Genomic DNA, 20177 nt, shown 5'->3' with positions numbered 1-20177 from the left:
CCGGCCTGGCCCGGCTCCCACGGCATGGCTCGGGTCCGGCCTGGCCCCCGCGGCGCAGCGTGGCTCAGGTCCGGCCCCGCGGCGCGGGTCTGGCCCAGCCCGGCCCCTACGGCGTGGCGCGGCTCGGGTCCGGCCTGGCCCCCGTGGCGCAGTTTGGGTCTGGCCCTGCCCACCCCCTGCGGCACGGCGCAGCGCGGCTCGGGCCCCCCGGCCCGGCCCCCTGGCCCGGCCCCCGCTGCTCGGCTCGGCTCCGGCTGCCGAGCAGCTCTGGGCCGGACCCAAGTCTGGCGACCCCGGCCAGGGCGCGGCTCGATTCCTGGGGGCGGGGCTTGCCGCAAGCCCCGCCCCCAGGAATCGGGCCCCGCTCTTGCTAAAGCCGGCCCTGCCAGATGAGGTCTCACCAATGCCGAATAGAGAGTTAATGATCACTTCCCTCGATCTGTTGGCAATGCTCCTACTTATACAGCCCAAAATGAGGTTAGCCTTCTTGGCAACAAGGGCACACTGTTGACTCATATCCAGCTTCTCATCCACTGTACCCCTTAGGTCCTTTTCTGCAGAACTGCTGCCTAGCCACTCAGTCCCTAGTCTGTAGCAGTGTATGGGAGTGCAAGTACTTCCACATTTATTGGAAAAACAAATCTGGTCTCTTTCATTTGTTTACCTTTTGTAGGTGACACCCTCAGTTGGATACCGTTCTGTTCTTTCACTTGGGAAGCAGTTCTCAATCACCCTAAAAAGATCCACTGTTACTTGTAAATTCAGATCTGCTTCTCATAACAACTTTGATTTGACCTGGCTATCAGTTATAGCACCAATAACTAATTAATCTGCCACATGTAGTTGCAATCCTTCCCCTTGCCAGGAAAATCGGTAAGTGTTGCAATTTCCGCCTCTAATGCTCAGCCAGGTTCCCTTCCAGACTGAGGGATTCAGGTGGCTTCTTTTGCTCCAATTTTATCAGACACTATGTGTGACAGAGACGTGGGTGGTAAGAGATTGTTCTTTATTTTCTGGCCTCAGTCTCCTGCCATTAACTTTTTGGGTGACCCCAACCATTCCCTTGTCCCAGATCGAAGCAGTTAACTCAGGTGGCTGCTGGTTCAGATGGGCAGACAACCCACTGCAAACCTAGTGTCATTACAGACCTCGATAGAGAATTTGTACTTTTTTTTCTTTTCTTTTTGGAAACGTGTTTTTTGCCTTGTGAGAGGGGGCTTTGTAGTTAAATGCTATGGCAGAATATCTGTTATCAAATTTACTGAATATGATTTTCATCCATTGCCCTTTAAAGCTACAAATACAAATGTTGGAGCATTGAGGGAAAAAAAAAAAAAAAGAATGTGTAGCCACTTGCATTCTACCTCTTCGTTTTAATATTACTTTGACGCCCCTTTTGTTTCAATGGATGGCTCAGGAAAGCTCTTTAAAACCTGATTAACAAAGTCTTCAGAACTCGCAAATGCTATAACATTCACAAAAGCAACATTCCATGAGTTTACAAAGGGAGCGGAAAAAAAGACTCGTCTAAATTTGAGGAAAGGTCAAGATACGTCAGTAGAAAGACAAAAGAAACTGAATTACAATAGGGCTCTTAGTAATCCACATTATCTCAATTGATATTTTGTAAATCACAGTTTAATCATTGAGTTTAATCATTTTCTTTAAATGGGGGTGGGGGGGGAAGGACCTTTTTAAACAGAGAAGATCTCATTCAGGATAGACAATGGCAATTTCATGATTCTACTTCCTCAGGCTTTTGTATTAAGAGATTTGATTTCTTTCAGCCTTTAAAAATGCAAATTAAGTCCTGCAAATGAATTAAAATGGAGGTTAATCTTAAACTTCAAACATAACCCTGTGAAAGACAAATAAGCTGTATTAGTACTTACGGGCAACAGGTGTCTACTGTGTAGATGATCTTGGAAACATGCCCCTTTATATGTTCACAGATCCACTGTACTGGTCTCCCAACCACACTGTTCTGTGTTGCTGCCCTGCACTGCTACTACCTACTTATACCAGTCAGCTAAACACAAACAATGTGAAATATGACCCACAAGGAAATTCCCAAGCTTCCACGGTATGGCACATTTTACCAGAGCAGGTTAGTTGAATGACAAATTGTTCAAAAAGGGGAAATCCAGGAGATTAATATACATTAATTAAAAAAAAATACATGCTTGATTTAGCCATAAATGTCTCCCAGCCAAGAGAAAAACAATGACAATCTTGTTTCAGCTTTCCCGTTGGTCCATATTTTAGCTCAGCACGAGCCTGACATTTTGCTTACTCTATCATTCTTTGTAGATGATATTTTACAATCCAGCAAACATTTAGGAGTCTGAAATTATAATTTAGAACTGAACGTACAGCCCTTGAAAGATAGGGCAGCCTTCCCCACACTACCCTGTCAATGCACTTCCAGCCTGGTATGGAGACACTATCTTAGAGGTGTCCCATGCCTGTTCATTGGCTACTCTGTTGAGATATCCAATAGGGGTGCTAGTTGTAATGAGTTTAGTCACTCTGATACCTGCCCACTTAGAACCAGGTTGTCCAACAACCCATGTCACATAGGTCACCAAAAGGCCTGTTAAATGGAATATCTCTACCAAAATGCTCTCTGGCTCGTTACGACTCAGCCATCCAGTCAAAGATATTGGGTCAGATTCTTTTCTCCTGATTGGTTACTTTGCACTGTTCAGACAGAGTGAAGGAGCTAGAATGTGAACATAGGTGGTCAGCTTAGAATTCCCCTAGTGGGAGACTATGGGCTGGTCTACATCGAAGTTCTGGGTTCGACTTATCGCGTCTGGTCTGGACGCGATAAGTCGAACCAGGAAGTGCTCGCCGTCGACTGCGGTACTCCATCTCAGCGAGAGGAGTACCGCGGAGTCGACGGAGAGCCTGCCTGCCGCGTGTGGACCGCGTCTGAACCGCGGTAAGTTCGAACTAAGGTATGTCGAATTCAGCTACGTTATTAACGTAGCTGAATTTGCATACCTTAGTTCGAATTGGGGGGTTAGTGTAGACCAGGCCTATTTGTGTCTGTAGAAATCATTCAAAAAGAATATTTGCAGAAATAATTTCAAGTAATACTCCATCTACACACAGAAATTGGAACAGTTTTTTCCCTATAAGTCAAGAAGCCCCCCTCCCCCCCTTCAAATTCCTCCACAAAACCCTTTTCTTTTGGATAACTTTCCAAAGTCGACCTCTTCTCTGGCATTATCTGCACACACTGTAGGTTTGATCTTTGATCTGTATATTGTATTTGCTGGAATTGGAGTGAAAGATGATTGGGGCTGAGCCTTTGTCTTTTTCTTTCTAAAGCAGCACCTACACTTGCTATGCTCGCTAATGCTATGGAGGCGGGAGACGCATAAGTACCGAATAGAGCAGAAAGGATAGTAACAAACCTCCCACACAGAGAAGCATACATGCAGCCCCTGAAATATCACAATAAATATACATGAAGGGGTTTTCAGACGAGTGTAACACAAAGATTTTAATTCAGGAAATTGTCCCATCTCCTGTCTAAATAACTTGTCTCTGGGTTTCCTCTCAAACCTGGGTTTCCCCTAGAGGAAGATACCAAGTTCTTACAGAAAAATGTCCAGTCCTTCTTTAAAGGGGGTGGGGGAAATAAAGCTATTAATGTGTTTATAGTATGGTTTGAAGCAAAGGCATTGACTTCAATGACCTTTGGATCAGGGCCTAAATGAGAGAGGAATTTGGTTGCATCATCCTTTTCCAGCACACACGTGGTTTAGCAGCAAAGCCGTCTCACTAATGTTGAGAGTGCCAGGATAACAGTTCTGGGAGAGAACAGAGGAGTGATTCAACCCCTCTCAGAACAGCACAGCTAGGTCACTTTCGTCCTTAGCTGAACAGCTGCCATTTCCTCTACTCACCAGGAATTCCCAAACTGTCCTCACTGGTGTCTAACTTCAGATCACTCTGTTGGCAAAGTATGGCTAGCAGATTTAGTTGCTCTCATATGGAACCAGCTGATGCAGAATCCTCACCCAACCTAACTCCAAACTGGCCTTCCTCACCAGCCCCACACGGGTTGGTCTGGAGACCAACTCCACAGCATGTTGGGGATGCACAAAGGGTAGTAAAAAGGGCCTTGCACATCCCTCCTCATCACAAGATAATTTTACCCCAGTAACTAATATTGCTTGAAATAAGTTTGCCACAGTTGTTCTCTTTTATTTAAATATAATTTTCGACCACTCTTAACCAAGAGCACGACTGGAGCAGAAGAGAGAACTGCTGCATAAAAGAATGTTAAGTAAAAGTATGACAATTCTCAGCATCATTTTAAAAGCTTTAAATCCTCAAAGCTAGCCGTGTCTCTTGGTGCCTTTTTTGTAGTTCCTAAGGGCATATGCAGAAGAAAGGGAGGAGGGATAGCTCAGTGGTTTGAGCATTGGCCTGCTAAACCCAGGGTTGTGAGTTCAATCCTTGAGGGGGCCATTGGGGGATTTAGTTGGGGATGGGCTGTGCTTTGAGCAGAGTTGCTTGTAGAAGTTTCACAGCATTTTGTGGCTCTGCACCCATAGTTTATCCAATTCAGGAGCCTTTGAGACAGCAGAACATTTTTAGGGGAACTTTACTCTATAGGCAGGCGAAATCCCAGTAAACCAGCTACTAACAGGCCATGATGAGCGTGAAAAACTCTGGAAAAATAAATACTGTTTCTCTTGATCAAACAGAGGCAAGTCCCTAGTGTCAGGAAGCTAGGTAATGGGATTTAAATAGAAACGCTTGCCAACTAGTTCCATAAAATGATTAATTCAACTTTTAGCTGGATTAATCACCAGGTCATGAAACTGGTTTGTCTGCTGAGTAAAGGCCAGATCTTCAGTTGGTGTAAATGAGAATAATTCTATAGGAGTAACTTGAGCTATGCTGTTTTATTCCAACTGAGGACCTGGCCCACAAAATCAAAACCATGGAGAGCAGCCAACTCTTCCAAAATACTTCCATGGCATGGCTGAAAAGCTCATGTAGGCAAGGGCATAAAGGACCCATCATCTCTTCTGAACAGAGCTTTTTGGATGCATTTAGGTTGCATTCTGCATTACCACCTGAAATGACACTCAAGTAGACGTTCGCAGGAAATTTAAATTCTTTATTGATCAAGTTTTCCATAAAATATTTATTTATGAAATTCACAGACATGTAGATTTGATTTAAGAAAAAGTGCCTCATTTTGTCACAACAGTAAGAAAATATATTTAAACTTACAAATTTGGTAATTTGGCACTAATATGTATATTTTTAGAAGTTTTCAAGGAACCCTTCTGTACATTTTGATTAGGAAAAGAAAGAATACTTCACCCATTACTAGTTAAGTGAACAACTGGTTAGCCTCACATTTTTGGGATAGCTACTGAATATTCATGAGAGATCATATTAAAGAGGAACTCCAGCATTTGCTAGCTCAGATCCAAAGGAAAAAAAGAAAGACAGCACAGTAGTTAAAGGCTGTTCTGCTACCTGATTAATGTTTAGCTTGCTATGCAATACTTTCAGTGTGTGCATAATGGAACAAACAGACAAACTCAACCTAAATAATCACACTTATTACTGAAGAATGTCATTGTTTCTAGTCAACAATAAAATTATATGTTTTAAAATAAAACCTACTAATTGATTCTTTGTTGATTTTTAAAACTATTTCTGAACAAGACGCTTTCTAATCTGAATAACCTGCAAGCAAAAAATCAGTAATTTCACTGTTTCAGGTTGCTTTTACATTTTATATGTAGTTTGCAAAGTAAAAATCTACTTGTGTGATAAGAAAATTGGATGAAAATCTTTGCCACATTAACATTACATTTCTATTTAGCAAACTCTCTATAGATGTTCTCTTTATTTACCTGCCTTGTTTTTGACTTATAACTAAGTAAATTTTAGAGCACTGTAAACCAAGGATATCTGTCACTATTCTTTATTTTTCTTAGAGAAAGAGGTTTATGTATGAGATCAGAAACCCCGCCCCAACTATGGGTTAGATTTTTAAGGACACAAACCATATTAAGAAGTGATGTATAATGGTGCTGCCCTAGGACGATTTCTGGGAAGGAGCTGTTGTTATGGGAGAAGTAATTTAAAGGGAAGACTCACAGAATTTATTTTGCTAGTATTTAATGTAGAAGTTTTACATACTGCTTTCCATAATTGTTTAACTTCTCTGGACTGACAACACAATTTTTTTGGTATAACTGTTGAGTTATGATGCATCTTTGCTATCCAGTTATTTAGCATTGAACAGAATGCAAGAAAGGTAACGCCAAGTCAAGAGAAATAACTATTACTCAGCAAGAATCTGAATGTCGATACACTGCAGTTTTTCCATCTTGGAAAAAGCTATAGCTCAAGTATTTCCTAAGTTTTACAAAAACACTTTTTTTTTAAAGGAGGTAGAATTGGAAGATTTGCAAAAAGACACTTTTATATACAATCACCAGATTTCTAATGGAAGCAAGCTAGAAAGGGACACTGCCAACTTATTTAGATCCAACTCAGACTAATTTTGAGCTGCTAGAGGGAACTGTTCTCTGGATTTTAAATATCAATGTCTGTAAATCCACCATTTAATTAATGAGAGATTAAGCAGCAAAAATAAATAATCATCCACAAAATTCGCATTAGTCACACCCCAATGCAAGCTGTATTCTCCCTATGCTGCCTTCTAACTGCTAACTAACATTGGTTCCTAGAACTATGTATAATTGTACAGCTCTTCTTAAACATGAAGAAATAAGTAGAAAGGCTTCCACCTTTTTAAGTGATGCAGTACTAGAAACAATGTAAAGTAAAAAATATCAGCAATCAAAGGGAAGGGACAAAATTAGATAGAAAAAAAGATTTGTTTTCCAAAACTTCTGAGATGGGGGGGAAAAAAATCAAACTATAGAAAATGAAACAAAACTTGAAAAAAGTTACCAGAGAGGAGTCAACAGCATCCAGTTGAGTGTACAGAGCAAGTAATATGGAAAACAGCTTCCAGTCTTTCTCTGCTGCTAAGTATGGAGGATGAGATCCTCAGCTAGTGTAAATCGGTATAGCTATATATATGAAAATGGAGTTATGGACTTTACATCAGCTGAAGGTCTGGTTCAGAGTTGCTTTTTCATCCTATAAAACCTTGATTAGGGCTCAGCAATCGGATACATCACCTTTTCCAAATATAAGAAGCCAGTACAAATCTGTATCTGCTATTACATGAGATATGCATCGAGTGTACAATCAAATCTCCTTGGGGGGAAAAAAGTGTGCCCTAACATCAACCCTTTGAATATACTTTTAGAAGTAAAGTTCTTTAGTGAGCATGGAGACCACACAGGGTATCTGCTTCTTTTCGCTGTAGCGTGGGTCATCCGACTGTGATTCATAGTTTGTGGCCACCATGTAGTTGACCCTGGTGAGGATCTGCATTATCTCAAGTTGTTTCCCATGATCATTTAGTATGGAGCACAAAGACTGCACAAACCATGAGCCTCTCCCTGGGTTCCTCCAGGAAAAATAACCTACAAGGAGAGAGAGATAAGAAAGCACATGGATTATCTTTCCTCCCTTATTGGCATATAGAGGGGAATGGGACTCTGCATTCAAAAAAGAATTAGATGAGTTCATGGAGGATAGGTCCATCAATGGCTATTAGCCAAGATGATTAGAGATGCAACCTAATGCTCTGGCTGTCCCTAAACCTCTGACTGCCAGAAGCTGGGACTGGACAGAGGATGGATCACTTGATAAACTGCCCTGTTCTGTTTATTCCCTCTGAAGCATCTGGCATCGCCACTGTTGGAAGACAGGATACTGGGCTAGATGGACCACTGATCAGACCCACTACGGCCATTTTTATATTCTTATGTTATGACTCACTTTTGAAGCAATTTAGAAAAGAAGCTAATAATTCTTAGCCCTTATACAGCACATTCTATATCATCAAGGTAGTGTCTATAATTAATTAAGCCTCACAATACCCATATGAGGTATCACTATTACAATTTCACCAATGGGGAAACTGATTTAAGGGGTGAAATTCTGTGCTGTGCATCTGAGGATATGGTGTGTACTGCAGCCTTACCAGTGCATGCCCACTACGCCAGGACATTCAAAGGGTCCTCAGAACTCAGCCTTTCAGCTGTCTTCCAGACTACCAGTGTCAGAGAATTTTCCCCTGACTGCATCTGGAGCTTTTAGAGCCCCCCTTATGATATTCCAGCCCTTTGATCCAGTGTAAATGGGGCAGTTTATGACCTGAGGAGTTTATGATTTGCCCAATGTTGCACAGTGTGTCATCAACAAAGCTTGGTCTAGAATTCAGGAGTTATTGACTCCGATGCCCATGTTCAGTCCACTATACTTCAGCATGTATTTTAAGGCAACTTATTTCTGTTCCTTTAAAGAAGTTTTCATGGCCAGAACTTCATTTTCAACTTTGTATTCTTTATTCTGTGGACTTTATATTTAATGCCTACCACCACCAAAAATCATAATTTGTATTCCCAGAGCACTATAGATATACAGAATATTTTTTCTTTAATTACACTTTTTGTTAAAAAAGAAAAGTAGAACAACAGAGGTAAATGAAGTACTGAAAGGCAAAGATAGCTAGTCTGGCACTTCTATTTATTATTCTTTCCACAATAAAATGGATAAAATGTCACTCAGTAAAATTACAAGAAAATACACTTAAAACAGGCAAATGATTTTGTCCCAAAATATTCAATTTCTTTTACATTTACTTATCCATACTTAGGGGCTGAATTTCTAAAGTTCAGATGCAAAAATGCATGCCCAATTGCCAATGCATCCAATTGCATACGGATGTCAGCCTGTCTTTCCCATTACTTACCTGGCACTGTGGAATATGCAAACAGAAAATCTGCTTCTACTGGAATCTTGTATCTGGGATTGGCATCTGTTACCTCTGTGTCGTCTGCAAGTCCAGAATCTGTTTGTATCCCGTCATCAAATGTAGATCCTCTACATGCCTGAAAACATGGTAAAGACAAGAAGAGCTTGTCTAAAATGGGAAAAATGGTCATGTTTTGAAAACTGTTGGTTAGTATGATTTAACTGAAAATTTAAAACAGGACTTTGCACCTAGTATAGACAAGGAAAGTCTTGTTGGAAAATGTGTTAGTTGATCATACTGAACCTTAGGGGGAATCTAGGGTTGACCACAACTAGTGATGCATTTTTAAACATGATATATCCTTATATCTACACAAAGTACAAAATCCTGTTTAAAACTGGGTTAGTTAAAACGTGTTCGCTAACATTTTAAACCATGACCAATTTTGCTAGTCTACTAGTTTATTAGTTTGAGTGGATGATCAATTATGTCCATAAGTTACACTGTATAGTAATGTTTAAATTTCTTGTAACAATGAAGTACAGAATTATATGTTCTCCTTAGTACCAAAGTCATTCACTGCCATGCCATTGTAGTTCAAGTACTTTACATTTTTAACATTTATACAATTACATATCCCAAATCCCTTCTTTTTTAATGTTGTCCTCCATTCCCCTCTTCAATCCTCACTTTCCCTTTAGCTATGCTGCTTAGTGAGTTGACACCTTGGAACGAACTCCAGACAAGTATGTTTCACCTCTTGATGAAAGCTCACCTCTGACTGAAAGCTGTTACCATCTGATGGCTGTTTGGTGGGACTATGTGCGAGGAATTGGTTGTTTGCAATGGGAAACTGTACACATCACAAGTGTCACTCTGACACTCTTGCTGGCAATCTACAGAGGGCCAAGAGTCTGAAATGCCGTACTTCTCATCCTCCACAACAGGGTTGAGGGAAGATGGTGGAGTGGCTTAGGGGAAGTTTCACTCCTGCTGTCACCCCAAAATGTACATACTAAACAGACAAATAGGGGGCTTCAGTCCCCTGGGCTGTCAACTGGGCATCTTTCACCAGCACAGCAGGTTATTGACTAGTTTCAGTAAAATGTTATTAATTATATGTATGATGTAATAATACACTATAATAATTGCATGCACAGATTTCTCCTGACAGAATGCAATTGTCTATAGGGACAGCCTACATTCACAGCTCTGCCTACACACCCAGAAAGATAATCCTTCCGCTTGAAGAGCTTGTATTAGCATCTAGGAAGAGAAGCAACATACAAGAGGTGGGAGGAGAGAATTACAATGAAAATATATACATTTTTACACATTTGTATTATATATGTATGATATATTGTCAAATGCACAATACCTATAGCCAGCTACCCTCCAATCTATGATTTGTTGGTCAAACATCTTTGTAAAATTCAGTAAGTTAACCTACAGGGCCACCATACAGTAGGAAACCACTGGTAACATTTTTCCTCCCAGCAGTATCTACTTTGTAAGGTTGTTACCTGGATGAAAAATAATTTGGGTTTGCCTATCAGAGTTCTACACTTGTCTCCTCTGAAGAATGTGGTCAGATCCTTGATTTCCAACATTCCATCAGTGCCATAAATGTGGCCCTCTTCCCCATGGCTTAAAAAGATACAGGCAAAGCAGGCAGCATCATTGTGGTTCTCATCCGCAGCTGCAAATCAAATAACATTTTCTCAGCACAAAGGAAATTACATTAAACTTAATATAAATGAAAGAACTATAAACAGCATCTCTTTGCAGCGCTAGATGTACAGTGGGACCCTCTATGCAACTCCAACAGGGGAAGTGAAGTGGGGATTTTTCAGTAATACAGATTGCAGATGAGGGGAGACATAAACCACTTTTGGATAACTGGGAGAGTATCCGGGCAGCAGGAACTGAGCTCTGTACCAGACCCAAGATCCGGGCAGGCAGACCAACTGGGCATAGGCCACTTTCTCAGTTGAGTAAAACAAGAGAATAAAATAGCTCTGAATTAAGGGGAAAACATGAAAGCTTCAGTCTGTTCTGGTACCACGTCTTTTATTATATGGAAAAGTACATCAACACGAGGAATGTGAACTGTTACCTTGTTTGAGTAATTTCTTCATATCATCACGGCATTGATCGTTGTATATATTAACCTCAAATCCTAAGCTTTTAAAACATTTAAAAAGCGCTCCAGCATCTTTATCGGTGCCACTGCGTTTACCCATACCTGACAGAAAATGAAGAAGAATACAGCTGGCTACACACAAAGCAAAGCAAATAACTTGAATGTTCACAGGTGACTTTCTAGGTTTATAATTTACTGGCTAGCTTAGAAAATAATATGGTGATGTGATTTTGAAACAAACATTCACAAATAACCCCACTACCTTCAGATCAACCTGCAAGATTTTTGGCTTTCATTTAAAATAATGCAAGGTTCAATGTTAAAATGGGCCTGGGCCTGCAAAGTGCTTCATATCCTCAGCGTCTTGCAGAGTAGGGCCCTGTGGCCTCATCTATCTCTGTTGTGGTTAGGCAGTACAACTCATGTGTACAGCATTCCAAGATAAGAACAATGAGTGTATTGAGAGTCTTTTTTTTTAAAAAAAAACTTGTTATATTTAAACACAAACAAAACCACAAACCTCAAAATGCTTTTAAGTCAGAAAAATTGTAGTTAAGATTTCAACCTTAATTTACTCCCATGTCCTCAACCTCCCTCACTTACAGGCCAGAAATCCCCAACAACTCCCATACAAAGGAAATGGATATAAGTTCTTTGAGGCAGGCACTTCCATTTACTATGTCTGTACAGTGCTTAGGAAAAAGGGGTTCTGATCCGGATGAGGTTGCTGGGCACTACAACAATACACATGTTATATAATATCACCTGCCCTCTTGTGTGCATTAATAAGGCAATTTGGTTTTGTTCTGTGAAGATATGAAACCCACTCTGCGGCATAAACCAGGTAAGTGGGAGGGGAAATCTCCAGAGCGTATTGGGAAGACCTACATACTGCTCAATTTGGATTTTCAGCCTATGACAGCATTGGCCCATATGACAGCTTCGGAAAGTTATAATTCAGGCTGGAGGACATGGAAAAAGTTCAAATTTTACCAACACAGCATGGAAGCTGGGTGCACAGGATAACTTGGCAAAGCAAGCTCGTAAATTCTTTGAGACATGAAAAACATATCTAGCAAAAGGGGGCCTCTGGGCACTGCTATAGTGGATAAATGTTAAATAGGCAGAGTGAGTAGGCAGAGAAATGGTTATAGCAATTTCCAAAGCAAGAAAAAATATTTATCAAAGTTCCATGTCCTAAAAAAAAAAAAAAAAAAAAGTGTGTGTGTGGGAGGGAGGGGGAGAGCTTGTTGATCAACTGATGTTAAAGTCATTCTAATGAATGTTAATGCAAAGGGTGGGAAACAAATTAAAGTATGAGACAAGCACAAGAAATACCTGTTTGGTCCTCAAAATTCTTGTTGTTTATAATAATACATTTGCCAACTTTCTTGTAGTCCATATTATACTTGAATGTTGGGTTAACAATTCGGCACTGGTTACTGACAGGGACCTCTGGCTGCTGTTCCGGTCCATTCTTCTTTTTTCTGTGAGAAAAAAACCAGAAGGGATGTTGAATGACAGAAATCACATGCTCTGTAGTCCCTTATCTTATTCCAGAATCACTGCCACACCACCTTTTTTCTTCTTCTTTTACCTACAGAGTCCTCTATTTTCTAGCTAGACCCGTAAAGATCATTCCATATTTCTCCTTACAAAAACTCTGACCCTGCATGTCACAATCATCCTCCTTTGGTTTGGGAGTCCAGTTGGAACTACAATCCTGCAGCCTATGGTCCCAGTCACAACCTACCAGCCTACTTCACTGCAAACAGTTCAAGGAAGAAATGATCGGGATTTCTTTGCAGCTATCCACTGCTGCTCCCCAAAATCAGCCAGAGGGTTTTGAGCTGACCTCATGACCTGGCAGAGGCCAATGGACTGACCCAACAGGCCCCTTTGCTCTACAAGCCCTGGGAGTAAGAACACAGGATGAAAATGTTTCCACTCCTAAAAGTAACGTATGACCTAGTGACATATGTAAAATCTGTCTGCCAATGAAATATCAAATTCCTATTATAGAAAGTGAATGTGACTTCATTTTTTGGTTTAAACACCTGTATCTGTAACCTGAGCTAGAGCACTACACTGCACTACACAGCACTCTTTTTATGATTTTCTTATAATGCAACAAAATTTTAGAAAGATAAAAATACACTTCTTTCATGTAATTACATACTGTGCTTCCTCCTGCGTTATGAGAGACTTCAATTGCATTAGAGTCAAAAGGACCTTTTCTATAGAGAGATGACAGGAAGATTACTCACAGTTTTTACTGTAAGTGAAGTTTTAAAACAAACAAAAACACGGCAGTAATGTTGTTCCTCTAGCTAATTTTAGGTGGGGGAAATGTATGGGAAGTTAGCTGCTATTTCAGGCCCTGATTTTACTATAGGTAGAGACAATGGGTCCTGATCAGTCTGCTGGCAGGGCCCTGGCAGTAGGCATCTGGTGCTGGCAAGGTCTCCTACACAGGGACTGCAGCAATGCAAACTACCTATAGCCTCTACTCTGCTTATAAAACAAAAGTCAGATGATAACAGTCCACAAAGAGCCTGATTTAACCCCCTCTGGAGGCCAATGGGAGTCTTTCCAGTGACTTCAATGAACTTTGGATCATATGCAACATCTGAAGCGATGGTCAGGGCAGGGGCAGAGAATCAGCAGATCTCTTGGGTTTATCTAGTCCAGTATTGTGTCTCCAACAGTGTCTGTTGCTGGATGCCCCAGAGGAAGGCATATCTCCTGTCCTCAACACAAGTAACAATATAACACTATATTATAGGGGGAAATTTCTTTTTAATACAAGTGGATGATGGGCCTATATCCTTGCAATTTTAGCCTAATTAACCTAACTACTATTGCTATTCTTATTCCTATATCTAAGCCGTTGTAGAAAATTACTAAGTTATTTGCCTCAACCATATCCTGCAGCAGTGAGAGCTCAAGTTGATTAATTGTTGTCTATAAAAAATTGATTTTCTTTCCCCTCCCAATTTTAGCTTTGAGTACCCTCTTGCTCTACTATTAGGGACAGGCTAAGCAAGAGACCAGGCTGCTCTTCTCAATGCTATTTGTCATTTTTATAAGCAATATCTTTTCCATTTTTAAATGGTTGTCTTTTAACTTTAAGTGTCCTCTTGTTCTGCTGATAAGGGCCAAAGTAAATAGGTGCACCTAGGAGATGTTCTCTGCACCCAGGGCCGGCTCCAGGCACCAGCAAAACAAGCAGGTGCTTGGGGAGGCACATTTCTAGGGGCAGCATTCTGGCGCCAGCCATCATAGGCGCTGACTCCGGGGCATAGGGAAAAAGTGCCCCCGCCGCCACAGCTCGCCTCCGCTCCGCCTGCTCCCCTGAGCGCGCAGCCACCGCTCCGCTTCTCCCCCCTCCCTCCCAGGCTTGCCGCGCGCGAAACAGCTGTTTTGCGCAGCAAGGCTGGGAGGGAGGAGAAGCCGAGCAGCGGGGCGCTCGGGGGAGGCAGTGGAGGTGAGCTGGAGCAGGGAGCGGTTCATCTACCCCCCCTTACTTCCTGCGCCCCCCACCCTAGCTCACCTCCGCTCCACCTGCTCCCCTGAATGCGCCGCCGCTCCGCTTCTCCCCCCTCCCTCGCCTGAGAGGGAGGGGGGAGAGGCAGAGCAGTGGCGCGCCCGGGGGAGCAGGCGGAGCAGAGGTGAGCTAGGGCGGGAGGGCCTGCAGGAAGCAATGGGGGAGGGGGGAATGCGGCACGCCAGGGGAGGAGGCGGGGCTGGGGATTTGGGGAAGGGGTTCAGAAGGGGTGGAGTTGGGGCGGGGCCGGGGCCAGGGGGCCACCAAAAAAAAAGGGGGGGGCGGCCAAAAATTTTTTTGCTTGGGGCGGCAAAAATCCTAGAGCCGGCCCTGTCTGCACCATTCATTATGGTATTGTACTTCCATCATATTTCCTCTTTTCCTTAGATTATTAAGGCTCCTGAATAGTCTCTAGTTATGGAGACTCTCAAAAGCATTTAATATTAAACTTTCTGGTAGTCAGCCATTTACCTGCTTGATACTCTCATCCCTTCAGATTGTTTGTGGGCTTTGGAAGCAATCAGAACACTCAAGGCAATTATTCAACTTTGCCCTAAGTGGAGGTAACAGAAAGAGTTATCCATATTTAGCTCCATAATATAGTACTATTAAATTGGACTTTCAAGGAGGCCTTCAATTTTTATTTTATTCTAAAATTATCTTTCCCGTCTGTAATCTGATCCTGCAGTAATACACAAGATCTGGCAAAGATGCAAGGAAAGGGAATTTCAAAATAAGAACAGAGCATTTAAAAATTAATATCCAGGTAAATGCACAGTATACAGCTTCCTCAACCCATAATGGTTTCAGGCTTATACAACTTTCGGTTTTAGCAGAAAAAATATTTTAATTGGTTTCCTAAATAAACAAGCATTGTTGCTACACGCAATACAACATCCTTGAGTGGCATCAGCACACAATTATTGTTAATTTACAGGATGCACCCATCCCATGAACATTCCTTGGCACACTTTCTCACGGCATCCAGTAACCCATTGTCTTCCCAACTGCATATAAAAACCTGTACTCTTCCCGAAACCCAGCTATATAGTCCCCATCAAATATTTTAGCTGATCCCTATCATAGTATGAGACCGTCTCCAGGCACGCAAGAATCTATTCTATTTCTCTGTTGTTCCTGTGTGACATGAAGAGCGCAGGACCTGCAAGTTCTGTTGACTTCAATGGAAACTGCAGGGACGAGACAGCCACTCAGTACCTCTCAGGATCAGACCCACAGTGTACTTACTGGCAGTCAACAAAGTAATTCTAGCAAATTTCTCCTGGTAATGGTCCAAGCCAATGCCTGACAAATCACTAAGGAAGCAAACTTGTGGTGTATGTACATATTGGATCTTCAACCCAGATAGCACGCAATCTGTTATTTGACTCCAACTTTTGGATCACCCTATGTCTCCGCATGCCCAAATGGCAAATACAAATTGCCATACTGGACTAGATCAATGGTCTTTCTAGCAGCAGAAGATAAAAATCTACTATCTTAGAGAGCCCAATACCAGATATATAAGAAAAAGGTAGAAGAAAATGCGCATAATGGACAATTATATAAGAATTTGCCCATAGGGGAAGTTCCTACCTAAAACTAGTAAGTAAGAAGTTGGTTTATGACTGGAAGCATGAAGCTTTATAAATGTATAAACATTTTTATTCTTTAACTTGTTTAACTGAGGATGTTCTCATTAGCCATATAAATGTCTTTTTTGTTGTTTGTTTTTACTAACCTCCCTGGTCACAATAATTTATTGCGTCAGGCATTCGGCAGGTTAATTATCAGTTGTATAAATATGCGTTTCTTTTTACTACTTTTATATTGTTTGCCTGTCAGTTTCAATGGATGTCCCCTCATTTTCCTATTGCAAAAAAGATTGAATAGAAACATTCAGTTTCAGTTTCTATTTTTTATATTGCATCATTGAAATCCAAAATCTCCAATTTCCCCATTTTTTTTATTCAACTTTGTCTGGATTAAAAGATCAACGGTATTTTACGGTTGTGGTCTCAGCTTTTACATCTAAATTATGCCATAATTCTTCTGTGTTGCGCCACTATCGGTCACCCTCCATTGGTCAGTCAGCCCAGTCCCACACTTAGACAGGAATATTACTGTGCCTCTCTGTCCTCTCAGGCACTGAGCTCCTCGTCCTCCTTTTGGTCAGATCAAGAGTCCAGCAAAATTGAATTCCCCTTTGGCAACATCAGTTTGTCCACAGAATGAAAACCAGAATGTGCACACTAAGTCCTGGCTTAGGCTTGACAGTAGTATTGTGTCTGAGGCCAGGTCTACACTACCACGGTAGTTCGACGGCTGGCAATCGAACTTCCGGGTTCGATTTATTGCGTCTGGTCTGGACGCGATAATTCGAACCAGGAAGTGCTCGCCGTCGACTGCAGTACTCCACCTCAGCGAGAGGAGTACCGCGGAGTCGACGGGGGAGCCTGCCTGCCACGTGTGGACCGCGTCTGAACCGCGGTAAATTCGAACTAAGGTATGTCGACTTCAGCTACGTTATTCACGTAGCTGAAGTTGCGTACCTTAGATCGAATTGGGGTGTTAGTGTAGACCAGGCCTGAGAGTCCTACCTTACAAAGGCTGGACTTACTCTCTGTCTACCCTGGGATAAGGATTACTATTTTTGAAATGAGCGCAACGTTGATAAAAACAATTAGTATTTCTGCTTGCCTGTCTCATCCTATTCACCACCCTGTTGCTGAACTTCGTGACGCTAGAGATTCACGGAGAGGACACAAAGTAATTTCCATCTTGCTTCACTGTGGATCAAATTCTTACTCCAGTGAGTAAAGACCTGGGGATTTGAGCCCATGGGTTTAAACCGCTAGAAAACATTTTTACCATTTAATAGTTAAACATGTTTAAAGACTGCTTTTAAGGGGGAAAAGCTCTTTTGCTGAGAATGGAGTCTCTCAGCATTACTGTCTTCTTCTCTTCGGGTTGGAGGGCTTCTTTCCTTGGGAGCTCACTGCCCCCTTCCCCCACTTCCACTGCACTACATTTACCATTCTCAGAATCCACAAGATGTGCAATAAACTCAGTGCATGGACTGTTATCCCCCTTGAGTGCTCTAGTCTTTCCTTTTGTAACCCCAGCTCATTTATTTACTCCAATCCATACTGTAGGCTTGATTCTACAAGCCCTCTGTGCATTGAACTCCAGTTGATTTTGTGGGAGCTCCGTGCATGTAAGACATCAGATCAGACTCTAACTGTAGCAGTGTATATTTCCACAAAAGATATTGCCGTCTCAACATGATTATCAAACTGGACCCAATGAGTGGTGGACCTTATTAATAAGGATATCCAGCACATTGCAAAAGGGATTTAACTCTGCAGCTTCCAGCAATGTTGAACATTGTGCCCGAGAGGCCAGAGTCTGTAATAGCACTTTGTTCAGGTAAGCAAGGCCACTTCTTGGAAAAGCAACATAAACCGGGAAATTCTAGAGCAAGAAGAGACGATAAGTATCGGCAGGAAGAAAATGTGATCTCACCCACGCAACCTGTAGCTAAACCAATCCCATTACTGCTGCTGAAAGTTAGCAGGGATTAAAAAAAAAGTCTGACAATGATCCATTTCCATTTGGGATCTTTTGAAAACCATGCGCTTCTTTCCCTTGTGAGGAATAGGCTCAATGGTGATTTATATATAAAGGAAACAACATCTCTGCCTGGAAGAGAATAGTCAGTCTGGCTATACAGAGAAGTAGGAGAATAAAGACAAAATTACAAATTGCAAGGTTCCACTCTTGTGTGAAAGGGAATTTTTTTTAAAGAGGAAATTGGATGCCCTTAATCAAAAATGAATTGTAAAGTGACACTATGCAGTAAACTATACTTTGGTTTTGAAAGCAGGGAGGAGGCTTAGAAAGTCCCCTCCCCCCACAAGGTTAGGGGCTTTTGGGGATTTATTGATGGATGGAGGGGGGGGAAGGAGTGCCACCCAGCTCTACTCTGTCCCCAGCCCAACTCCAGCCCAACTCTGCCCTCATTCCCTCTCCATCCCAGGCAAGATCCTCCTCTAGTCCTAGCTCCTCTCTCATCCCCAGTTCTGCCCCCAGCCACTGCTGAGACAACTGTGCAGTAATGGGAGGGGGGGGGCATGGACAGATTCCATTACTGGTAAGGGGGTGGGGGCATGACAGGAAAAGTTTGGCCTTCATATGCTTTGCAAGGACAGTCATTCATTTGTATGATCGATCATAAAATTCTATTGAAGAGAATTTATTGCCTGTTCTAGAAACTGAAGACTTCTATTTATAGAGTATAAACTATCCTATACTTCTGATCATGATTATCTCATGCTCCTAAGTGTCAGAAGCCAATTCTGCTATGGCCCATTCAGTCTTTGCCTTTCTACTAAGAGCCAGCAAGCGATGGATGAATAGTAGTGATGTAATGCTGACATCCATCTACCAACTACTAATCTGTGTTTGAGAATTGTGACGGTGCACTCCATATGATGTTATGAAAATATGCTAATGAGTGTGATCATAATGTAACTGGAATATGCTTCATGCAAAAGATCTCTTGTAAGGTATCATTAAAAAGCTTATCATCTACTGAGTGTGTTCATCCTATTTGTATAAATGTACCACTCTTGTATCTGAAACTAGGAATCTGAAATATAACTCTGAGGTCCTATTGTAATTATGCAAAGTGTGGGCCATTAATGGTGGCTTGGAATCTTGATGGCTCCCATTAACCAGGACAACTGGTTGTAAATGGCTCTGTATACTTGTAAGTCTTCCTGTATACCTGTGTGCTGGCAAGTGGGTAATGAAGTCTTACAGTGACATGTGATCATGTCACCTGAACTGGAATCCATCTTTAACCTGGGGCTTTTCCATTTAGAAGGAGAGGTGGGAACCCAGAGACGGACAAAGGATTCCTGCCTTGTGCAAAAGATATATAAGGGGGTGGAACAGAACAAAGGAGGCTGCAGTCCTGAGAAATCCCCTAGCTACCACCTGAGCTGGAACGAGGACTGTACCAGGAGAAAGGATTGGGCCCAGACTAGAAGACGGCTAGTCTGTCAAAGAAGCTTATTGGAACATCTCTGAGGGTGAGATTTACCTGCATTTAGTTTTCTACTGTATTAGGCTTAGATTTGCATGTTTTATTTTATCTTGTTTGGTAATTTACTTTGTTCTGTCTGTTATTACTTGGAACCACTTAAATCTTACTTTTTGTATTTAATAAAATCGCTTTTTACTTATTAATTAACCCAGAGTAAGTATTAATATCTGGAGGGGGCAAACAGCTATGCATATCTCTCTATCAATGTTATAGAGGGCGAACAATTTATGAGTTTACCCTGTATAAGCTTTATACAGAGTAAAACGGATTTATTTGGGGTTTGGATCCCATTGGGAGCTGGGTATCTGAGTGCTGGAGACAGGAGCACTTCTTAAGCTGTTTTCAGTTAAGCCTGCAACTTGTGGGGGACATGGTTCAGACTTGGATCTGTGTTTGCAGCAGGCAAACGTGTCTGACTCAAACAAGACAAGATACTGAAGTCCCAAGCTGGCAGGGAAAACGGGCTCAGAGGTAGTCCCAGCACATCAGGTGG

General features: G+C 41.8%; 1 protein-coding gene across 3 annotated transcripts in view; it reads right to left on the bottom strand.

Annotated features, from left to right (window-relative positions):
* Positions 1-5158: 5158 nt before the first annotated feature.
* Positions 5159-20177, bottom strand: part of CASP7 (caspase 7) — a 30889-nt gene continuing 15870 nt past the window's right edge. For all 3 annotated transcript variants that reach the window (XM_026651142.1, XM_026651144.2, XM_026651143.1), the window contains 5 exons: positions 12366-12514; positions 11001-11129; positions 10408-10583; positions 8882-9020; positions 5159-7547 (listed from right to left, as the gene is read on the bottom strand). In XM_026651142.1, the coding sequence (XP_026506927.1) occupies positions 7324-7547; positions 8882-9020; positions 10408-10583; positions 11001-11129; positions 12366-12514 (817 nt within the window). In that variant the 3' untranslated portion in view covers positions 5159-7323. The remainder of the gene's footprint in view (positions 7548-8881; positions 9021-10407; positions 10584-11000; positions 11130-12365; positions 12515-20177) is intronic.

This window comes from Terrapene carolina, unplaced genomic scaffold, assembly GCF_002925995.2.
Source record: "Terrapene carolina triunguis isolate 2854851 unplaced genomic scaffold, T_m_triunguis-2.0 Scaffold95, whole genome shotgun sequence".
NCBI lineage: Eukaryota > Metazoa > Chordata > Testudines > Emydidae > Terrapene > Terrapene triunguis.
Note: the sequence above shows the minus strand (reverse complement) of the source record. Positions and strands in the feature narration are given on the sequence as shown.